Source organism: Aristolochia californica, unplaced genomic scaffold (genome assembly GCF_029961685.1).
Source record: "Aristolochia californica isolate CCGP_79_NKW_82.1479 unplaced genomic scaffold, dmAriCali1.0.hap1 SCAF_1, whole genome shotgun sequence".
In the NCBI taxonomy this organism is placed as follows: Eukaryota; Viridiplantae; Streptophyta; class Magnoliopsida; order Piperales; family Aristolochiaceae; genus Aristolochia; species Aristolochia californica.
In genome coordinates, this window is record NW_027181770.1 from 59,473,933 (window position 1) to 59,484,751 (window position 10,819).

Sequence of the window (10,819 nt, forward strand, 5' to 3'; positions counted from 1 at the left end):
TCACACAAAATAGAAAATTTCAAAAACTCTACCCAACCTTGGCGACCTTACAACCTCTTCTCTTGAAGAGGCCAATGCTTTTCAGTCTTCAGCAACCATGTATGAGATCATGACCATGTTGATCCTCGTCTTTCTCAGCAATAGTCTTGGACGAGGCCCTCCTTGACCTGTACAAGCAATGGTTGGGTTCCCATGGTGGAGGCTGGTTGCTGAGGTTCCACATCTTTAAAGAGAATGCTCTTTACATTCATGCAGGCAAACAAGAGGAGCAATGTCACTTACCGGCTCCAACTCAACAAGTTTGCAGACTTGAGCAATGACGAGTTTCAGGCAATTTTACACGCAATCCCACATGCAGTTTCTGAGGCAGGGAAGTGGAAACAGAAAGCAGGAGAGTTTTGTTTACGAGAATGTGACTGAACCATTGCCAAAGTCTGTGGATTGGAGGAAGAAAGGGGCTGTCATGATCGTGAAAAAACAAGAGCTCGAGGTAAGTTGAGACGTAATTCAGTTGTTCAGCTTCCAAGCTTCCAGAAATGTCAACAGGATTGCACAGGGGAAGATAAAAACAAGCAACTGATTCTACTTCATTTATCTGGAAAATGCAGGAAGCTGTTGGGCTTTCTCAGCAATTGCTGCAGTGGAAGGCATAAACCAGATCAAAACAGGCGACCTTATTCCTTGTCAGAGCAAATATTGGTTGATTGTGATGCACGGAATAGAGGATGCAATGGTGGGTTCATGGATGAAACCTTCCTCTTCATAGTCGAAAAATGAGGCATCAGCACCAAGACAGCTTACTCTTACACGGGAACTGATAACCAGTGTGATCCTGCAAAGGTTTTCTTGGTTCTTGGCATCATCTTATTGCAGAAAGAGGAGTACGAAAGGAAGTTACCCAAAGTGCAAAACTTGAATTCTTTTTTTTTGCAGAGGGGCATGCAAATGGTTGTCATTGATGGCTGTGAGGATGTTCCTGACAACAATGAAGAAGCTCTCATCTTATGTTCTATGAAGAGGTAAGCACAATCTACTCCATGACACTTCAATAAAAATTCTGCTATCTCCCAGCCTTACTGAAATTTTCTTCCTATATGCAGGGGTTGTTTAGTGGATCCTGTGAAATATTTTTGAATCATGGAGTTACAGTTGGGTATGAAGAGACCGGCTACAGGACCCAGTACTGGATCCAGAAGAACTCATGGGGAATTGACTGGGGGAGGAAGGATACATCAGAATGAAGAGAAGCAAAATGGATCCAAAAGAGGGGCTCTGTGGGATCAACATGTATGCTTCATACCCCTCTCAAGACTTCACCCAACCCCATTTTATCTATTATTCTCTATCAGCACTCCTTTGGAAGAAAGTCAGGTCAACTCCACTCATCATTAGACATTTTGCTGCAATATTTTGCAGAACCCTCCCAACACATCCCCAACTCCACAGGTTATAGATGTAGCCCTCCATCCATAAATGGAGAACAGAAGGTGTAGTCTATCAGTTTCTTATCTCTGAAAGTATTTCTCCATCTTAATTCAAGCAGAGATCCTCAATAGCAGAAAACATATATTCAAAATCAACTCCAATCAATTAGAATTTAGTAATAATTTACATCTTCACATTCTACACAGAATTTTTTCATGCAAACTCCACCATGTGAGGCACCTAACACTTTATAGAACAGATAACAGACTTGTAAAGTGCTTGCTTATCACTAGCATTTCATCATAGCAAATAATGGTTTAGGGTTAAAACATACACAATAAATAGATGGAGAGTACTTAATTAACATTCAGAAACCAATTCAACCCAAATTCAGATATGATGAATGGTAGGATTTTATTTACCTGTAAAATCAAAGTCTTTATATGCCACCAACCCCTGGAAAATCAACTAAAAACAGCACAAATAACAACCTCTGTTCTATGATTTATAAAAGCACAGTTATTTGCAGCCCCATTTCCGCTATCAACTCATCATCTTCAACCACATGGCCCCATATATGATTATATACAATCGTTGTGTATGAAACCAGATTGTGGGCGTAGATTTTAACTCTGTACATGGTATTCTTGATCCTCTAAAACCCTGCAACCCCAAAACAAATCTAATGATGAGCCCTATCAAGAGATGCTAACCATTTCTTGACTTTCGAAGCAGATCACTTCATCCCAAAGAAGTATGTTGAGTTCCAGAACGATGCACAAGAACAGCTTCATTACTTGAAACCTTAGAAGCAGCTATCTCTTCTAAGCGCTTCCATGTAGCTTCACGTCTTGACTCGATCTCCTTCTCTTTCATCTCATCTTCTTGAAACTTCAGCAGACACTCTTCAAATAGTTCAGGGTCAAGATCGGAGAAAATCTTCCGGACATTTAATGTTAGCCTCTGAACAGCCTGGTTCCAATGGTTCCTGGTGTTTCTCTCCAGAGCTGGGAAGATGATGGGCAGTATGACTTTCCGATTCTGTTTAATTAAGTTCTCGATGTGATCATTGTTCCATAAGAACAAAGCCCTCTCAGCAACCTAAAGCCCATTATAAGAAAGATATTGTTAATACTTGCTGGAATTAATGCAGCAAAAGGTGGACCACAAATGCTCTTTATTAAATTTCCAATAAAAACCATCTCTCTTTCAGCAAGTGACATGAAAAATGAGCTTCATAAAAAAGAGCATTTTGTGAATCAAACAGAAGCTAAATGTAAAACCCAACCAAAACTAAAGTCCACAAACGCTCAGGTCAACAGTTACTTCAGAAACCAGTCAGTCCAAGCAGTAGCTACAATTTTGAGATTTAATCTTGGCAGCATAAAGATATCTGAAGTCTACAAAGAAATCATGTTGGAAAAGAAAACCTTTTTTTTCATACTCTTCATGCAAGTCTGATGTTCTAAAAAAATATGGCAAGATGTGGGACAAGAGATAGATACAACTGGACAAGCAAAAGATTGCAAAGATAAGGATATCAAAGTAGAATATCCAAGATAAAAAGTTAAGAGAAGGCACACTGCGACTATAGACAACAACAAGAATAACATGAAAATTATATACAATGACAATACAGGTCTAAGACCACCTAACCACTAGGTCCGATCCCTGCAGCAGAGTATGCTTTTCCAAGTATACTACATAACAATTAACAATGCTATGCTACAAAAGTTTCTTAACGGTGATCATGGCCAACTTTAAAAGACTCCCCCAAGTTCTCAGTGGATCCTGCTCGAGGATACATGGCAAGTTTTGAAGAACCAAAATTTGGAGTTCGGTTTGTCAAATAATGTAACTCTCAGGGGTATTTCAGTTATTATGCTTATAAGTAATTTAGTTACTCGTAAGCATAATAACTAAAATACATGACAATGCTATGCTATGAAAGTTTCTTAACGGTGATCATGGCCAACTTTAAAAGACTCCCAAGTTCTCAGTGGATCCTGCTCAAGGATACATGGCAAGTTTTGAAGAACCAAAATCTGGAGTTCACTTTGTTGAATAATGTAACTCTCGGGTGTATATTAGTTATTATGCTTATGAGTACTTTAGTTACTCATAAGCATAATAACTAAAATACATGACAATGCTATGCTACGAAAGTTTCTTAACGGTGATTATGGCCAACTTTAAAAGACTCCCAAGTTCTCAATGGATCCTGCTCGAGGATACATAACAAGTTTTGAAGAACCAAAATCTGAAGTTCACTTTGTTGAATAATGTAACTCTCAGGGATATTTTAGTTATTATGCTTATGAGTAATTTAGTTACGCTCTCACTTTGGGACCTGTGTAGAATGTATAAGTTTGTCATATTTATTTTTATGTACTAGGCAGAGTCATAAAGGATGATATTCTAGTTAGAGGGGCATTTGTGTCTTTTCTCCTCATTGTAACTTAAGTAAATAAATAGAAATGGATTAGGCTCGACTTCTGATCCAGATTGTCTGGTATTCTCATGTTGAGAAACCAGAACTGCTGCAAGTCTTCTTCTCTTCTCTTTCTCCCAATATTGTCTGTTCTCACTCTTGATTTACAACTTCTACACACTTTAACTTCAAGACAGCAGCTATTTTCATCTAGGTGTTTTTAACCTCTGCTGCCTGTTATCTTAAGCATTATCACTTGGAAAAGGGCTACTGGAAAAAGCAGTTTTCCCTTTAACATACACATGCTACTGCAGGCAATATACATAAAAAGCAACACGGTAGTCTCGGAGTTTTACAATCTTATGCCAGTATTTCCTGGATTGTCCATTTCATTACATTACTCCAATATGGTCACCTCCGCAACAAAAGAAATTTTCAAAAGATAAGTTACCTATAAAGAAATATATCTTACATGCACCATCGTTAGACACAGATCTTTTAAGCATAATGCTCCACTTTTCTTTCCTCAAAATTCAGACAGATAAGAGTAACTAGAGCCAAATCATTCCAAACAGGAAAACAAGATAAAGGAAGAAGGCCGTGTTTGGTAGGTGCTATGAATTCATCATTTTCTAATGATCTTGCTGACACTAAGCTGCATTCAAAATGAATAAGAGTTCTTTGATTGTCACAAAAAGGGACAAGAAGACTCCTGAGTGGTCATTCCTCACACTTGACCAGTTCCAGCACTGATAAACAAGGAAAAACTGCACCATATCATGCAAAAAATTTTGAGTCCCACTGAATTTTCCACAGCAGAACTTTTACAATTTCCATGGCAAAGAGTAAGAATAAGGGTTTTCATTGTATTATAACAAGGTAGGGTAACTAAAAGCAATTTATCTTTTAAGAATTATGTTAAAAAAGGTTTGCATTTTGGTTTGGCAAATGGAATTACAGGCACACTCATGCCTTGCATCAAAAGCCCACAAGCATTAATTGATGATAGATACAAAAGCTTGCCAGAACTGACACCTTCTGGTAAACAACACATTTCCCCACCAATATTTCTCCTTAATATATCACACTTCCAGTATTTAGCATGTCCTAGTAAAAATATACGTGAGAATGCATGGTTTGAAAACACTAGGTAGCCCATAAAAAAATAACCAACTAACCTGAAAATGAAGTATAAGATAATTGCTGCAAACAGAGTAGCACAGCAAATGAACTATTTACGACATTTAGAACGCATAAGGATACACAAGACTGAAGTCCAAGAATATTACTTGTTGTATGAATGCATATGCATGGGTGGAGTGCCTCAAGCACATGATAACAGGACTGTTTGTGCAGCTACACCATCCTAATTGTTCTACCATGGGATGGACACAACTATTCAAGAATTATTATTGTTGTGCATGGACTATTTTTTGCAGTGCTCTAAGATACCAGAAAAAGGACAGCTTTTTCATAAATAAAAAAGGGATGATTGCTACACGACTCTGCTCATTGACAATTATCAACTTTGGGGTGAATTGTTGCTGAAGTATCCTTAGTTCAGTCAGCTTCTTTCAAGTGTAAGAATGCTAACTGCCTCATCTTGACTTAGAAGAATCTCTTCTTCTTCTTTAGTGAAAGAGTTCAATATGAAATAAAGCATGCAAAAATAAGTTCATAAAAAGATACTTTTTCTTTAAAGATGAGATTTCAAGTGAAAAAAAGAAAAAAGATACAAGGAGTCTCCAAGATACAAAGCAGAAAAAGAAATTAAGAGGTTGAAATTGGTTGGTATCACCCACACAAGGTGTTGATGAGTTAGACCGCCTCTTACTAGTGATCTGCTTGTCTTGGAGTGTGAAGCAAATGTGATAGAAACGGAGTAGCTAATTTCTTGAATTTCCCCTTGGTAAAGGTCTATTCTCAAAGAATAAGTTTTATCCCTAAACCCTACACCCCCAGTGATAGAATTTTATGAAGAAGGGAGGAAAAAGACAACCAGTAACACTCAAGAGCACCAATAAAGAGATACAAGGAGAAAAGAAAGAACACTAGAAAGATTTTTTTTAAAATGAGAAAAAAAAATTCATTAAGAAAGCCCAAACAAAGGGGCAAAAAAATCCAAGGAGCAAAAACACCAAAGGAGACAAAAGGATCAATAAGCCACAAAACATAAAGAAGGGAAAAGTCATAATCCCAAAAGCAAGCTGTTGACAGTTGATCCACCCCCTTGCCAAGCTGTCTGCCACCTCATTCACAACCCTAAGAACAAGCTGCCAGCGAATGGATTTAGATCTATTAGTATCCTTGATCTCATCAAAATACTCGAAGAACTGCACCAGAGGGGGCTTACTTCCCGAGGCCCATGAGATGATGACCTTGGAGTCACCCTCAACAACCAAGGGGGCTGAGAACCTCTCAGAATAAAGTCTAAGCCCCTATAGAAGAGCCCTGAACTGCACACTATGGGCTCATTGTGCCCAAAGTGTGCAAATAAAACAAGGAGAACTGTCGCACCTGGGTCCCTGACTCCTTCCCATCACCTGCATGCACAGGATTCCCCCTTGAGCTGCTGTCAAAGTTAAGTTTCAATCAATCCTCTGGAGGAGGAGCCCACGCAATCAGTCAGGCAATCCAATGTGGAGCTGATTGAATGGTTGATTGCCAATTTCTCCTTATGTCCGAGCTAGAAAGATGGGAAGTATCTTTTAACTTGCTTGCCCAAAATAATTTGCTATTCTTACCCATTTTGCCCCATGAGACCATTAGGGAAAGGAGGAAAGGAAGGGGGAAGCAAGTCTGGCCAGAAAGAGAAAGCTCAATAATTTCAAATGACATTTTTTATTTGGAAACTCCATCTTGTGTAAGTGAATCAACTACACAATTGGCTGATTAGAAAAGATGACTCCAAGAAATTTTCACTTCCAAGAACTGTATTCACTTCTTGGCTTAGTAGACAACCCAGGGGAACAAACTCACAACAAGGAAAAGAAGCACAACAAAACTGGCAAGTCCAAGTTTTGTATGTAAGAATCATTATTTTGTTAGAAATTAACATTTAAGAACTCCATTTCCAGCGAAACAGTACTTCCAGCATTTGGCAATATATATATTTTGTTAAGGAATAGTCCCACATGGATTAGTGAGTACAAAGATCTTGAGTTTATTAGTTGAGAAAGTGGTTTCCTAAGTTGGCTAGTCATTTTGGGATAGGGCCTTAGACCCAATTTAACATGGTATCAAAGCAGGTACTCATATGTGGGCCTGCACCTAAAAACTATCTACTTGTAGAGCAACAAAAGAGGGCCTACACCTAAATTATCCACTTGTAGAGCCACAAAAGAGGGTCTACACCTAAACTGCCTACTCCTAAATTATCCACTTGTAGAGGGTCTACATGTGAGGGGGAGTGTTAAGGAATAATCCCACATGGATTGGTGAGTATAAAGATCTTGAGTTTATTAGTTGGGAAAGAGGTTTCCTAAGTTGGCTAGTCTTTTTGGGATAGGGCCTTGGACCCAATTTAACATATTTGAAATAGCGAAAGCATTTGGCAACCATTGCCAAACGTATCTGGATGTGAAATAGACATCAGCACCTTTCCTCCTCACCCTTGTGAACAGTATTTTAAAATGCCGCTAATTCAGGAATTCTATATTCTGGTATCATTCCAGTAAATACATCCATACAAGCTCACTTAAATAAAACATTGACTGAAGATTTCAAATGTGCAAATTAATGAAAAAGATCATCATGAATAATATCATAGAAAATTCACAAATCAGGAACTATCACCCTAGTCCCTAACCCCAGGAGGAAGTGTGGGGAAAAAATCATGAATTTCATGACGAGTTGCAGGGCAAATTTACCCAGAGAAAGATGAGCAAGAATCCTTTTCCACTACAGAATACTATTAAATGAGTGGATTGAATGGAGTAGAATGAAACGGAAAGGGAGATGGTGCACATGCGCGTGTTGAATCTAGAAAGAATACCAAGAGATGGTGCACATGCGCGTGTTCATGGCCCTTTCAGTTCAGAGCTCAGTGTTTCTTTTTCATTTTCTTTCTCTTCTTTTCACGGAAACATAGCATGCATAGCTAGGATGAAAGCCTTCAGAAATTTTGGAAAACATAATGAAATCTCCTTTTCACAGAATTACTACATTTATCTTGATCCATGTTTCAAAATATAGACTTTATTGATCTAGTTTGAAAAGTGGAATGACAGCCCCCCCCCCATAGCAGTCCTTTTCAAAGACAAACTACCAAGAGGAAGGAGTCCCCAAATAGCTTTTTTTATGTGGACATAAATGCTTGACATATCTACTCCTTCCTTTTAAGGAGAGCTTTCAGACATTTTCATCTCTTACCAGTAAATGATCCTCAGCTCCTCAAGCGAAAAATAGGTTGACAACCACAAATCATTTTTGCAGTTCATGGACAAAACACCGAGGTCTTAATTGTGACGATATATATGCATAGAAATATTCAATAGTATCTCAATTGCATTGTGGACAGTAAATATGGAAAGGTTATTACCTGAAAATGTGAGCTGCTTAAGCAATGAGCAATCTGATGAAACAAAGGCACCATACACCGCTGGAATTCAGCTGGCTGAGTTGCCTCCAAAACTTCTTCTAACTCCCCCAAAAACATCACCTCTTTAGAACTATTAGTAATTGGCCAATATTTTAAAAGACCCCTTATGACTGTATCCGACAGCTTGCAGTCTTTCTCCACAAATTGGGTAATGCAGTATGACAACTGTTGGTGGTACATGGGTATGCACTTTGGTTTGTGAAGGGGGATCAGAGCCCTAACCAAAAACAGCTTGTGTTCTTCTTTCAGAGGCAGTGCAAATCCATTAATTATACTTCCTAAAATCTCCAACAGCTCGGCAACCCCATTGTGCTTTTCTGTCTCAAAAATAAAACGATAAAAGATGTTGTTTATAGCTTTCCGGATAAAAGGGCGATGCACCATAAATTTACCATATATCCGGTGGAGAATAGTTTTCAGATACTCCCTTTCCCTTGGATCTTCAGAATCAAACAGATCAAGCAATCTTAGGACAAAAGAATGGTCAATATATCTCTTTGCCAACTTAGCATCCGTTTCAGGTGATGCAACAAATCTTAAAAAGAACTCGTACACAATTTGCAAGTGTGGCCATGCAGGGTCCATCAAAGGTTCCTCCTCTTCCAAATCATAAGCCTCTAGGACTTTATTCTCCCTAGGGGGGGAAGTAAGAGTCCTGAAAAGATTTACAGAAACCATTTTACTGATCTCTTGCATGACATTTTCTGTAAACTTTCCATTTGCTGAAGTGACATAGTCCACGAGCTCTAAAAGTGTCTGCCTCTTGATGTCTTTTTCTTTTAAATTCTTTGTCGGATCAGTGAAGTCAAAAACGACACAACACAAGTTTAACTTCTTGACGAATAGGGCTTGCTTCTCTGAGCTTGGTACATCCCTAAATCCAGGCAAAGCTTCAAAACCTGATGCCACTGAATTCCCATTTGGCTTCGAATTAGGTACTTGGGTTTGCTTGTTTGCTTGACTTAAAGCAGAATTCGCCGTCTGAGTGGGACCAGCAAAAACCGAACTGTTAATGTGTCCGGACCTGTTACCAGCTAAGTCACTGCTTCTTAAATTGGAAGAGACATTTGTAGAAGACGCAACTGGAGCCCCCAACTCACGATTCTCAGTTGACTTTGAGGGCTTACGAGGGAGCTTTCCTAGTATTTGTTTTATCATAATTGAGGCGCAGAAGGAAACCTCTAAAACCCAGGTTATATTTGGTTGTAGTAACCAAACCTCGTTTAGTAGAGAAATCCCTCACTTTAAGTTACCAGAGGAGGTTTCCGTACGCCGTAGAAGTTTCTTCGCAGCTCTTTCACTTTTTTCTTCTTTCTTTTGTGCCTAAAATTGAGTAAAGATGGAAGAAACGAAATACAGGAGCCACGCCTAGCAGGAAAGGTACCAGCTGAAGGAACCCATTTTACAGGAGGAACCAACCATGAAACAGCGTTCTCCGATCAATGGAAGACTTTTTCTATACGTCCATAAAAATCTAGCGATCCCTTTATCCAACCGAGTATTTCATCAGAAAATAAAACCCAAGTTTCCACCAAAAGATCTGAAACCCAGATGCACTAAACCCGTTCCAAACCAAATACCAGCAATCCAAACAACTCCAACCCGAAGCACCTGTCTTCTTCTCTCCTCCCTGCGGATACCGATTTCCTCCTTTTCCCACCAAATTGATGGGTACTCAGCTAGATCAAAAGATGAATGATCCAGAAATGATCAACAAAAGCACTGCAGCAGGACCCAAAAGACGTAAAAAGAAAAAAAAAAGAAAAAGAAATATCAGATAATAAGAATACCAGGCTGCCCCTCTGACTCAAATTAAAAAGAAGTAGAAAAGAAGACTGAGCAGATACCTACGAGAAGCTCCGGGCGGCTGTTTGAAGAGAAAGAGGAAAGGGAGGAAGAAACCCAGAAACCAATGTCAATCTATTTGAGAGTTTTTTTCGCCTTTTCCCCTTTCTTTCCCTCTTCTACTGTTCCATTTTGTTTTGATGGGTGGACTCCGCTGTATCAAGAAAAAAATAATGTCAAACTCTACTCCCTCCCTCTCTCTGTCTCCGAATTTCAACTTGATACAGTTTGTTTACTTACAGTTTTCAGATAGAGAATCGAACTGTCCAAAAACGACCCTCAAAATCTCATCAACCGCCACGGTTGAATTTAAATGAGAGAATTCAGGGTCTTCTCTTATTCTTTTTCAATCGGTAGTCTTTCGCTTTTGCCTTCCCATGTTTTTAACAAAATCATATAATGCTGTCTGCCACCTGGCATGGAGGAAAAGGATGATTATCGGAATGAAAGTGGACGGATGGTGGTTTTATAATTATAAGGATAACTTCGTCTTTTTACGTAAACAGGACCCCACCGCC

The 10,819-nt window shown here is 39.0% G+C and overlaps 1 protein-coding gene across 1 annotated transcript; it reads right to left on the bottom strand.

Moving 5' to 3' along the window:
* Positions 1-114: 114 nt before the first annotated feature.
* On the bottom strand, positions 115-10,599 carry LOC137953500 (serine/threonine protein phosphatase 2A 57 kDa regulatory subunit B' theta isoform-like). Its single transcript, XM_068800925.1, has 5 exons — positions 10,542-10,599; positions 10,304-10,455; positions 8,397-10,178; positions 1,848-2,526; positions 115-976 (listed from the first exon to the last, which is right to left on the bottom strand). Exons 3-4 carry the CDS (start codon positions 9,612-9,614, stop codon positions 2,167-2,169), a joined length of 1,578 nt encoding a protein of 525 aa, XP_068657026.1. The 5' UTR covers positions 9,615-10,178; positions 10,304-10,455; positions 10,542-10,599; the 3' UTR covers positions 115-976; positions 1,848-2,166.
* Between the last annotated feature and the right edge of the window lie 220 nt (positions 10,600-10,819).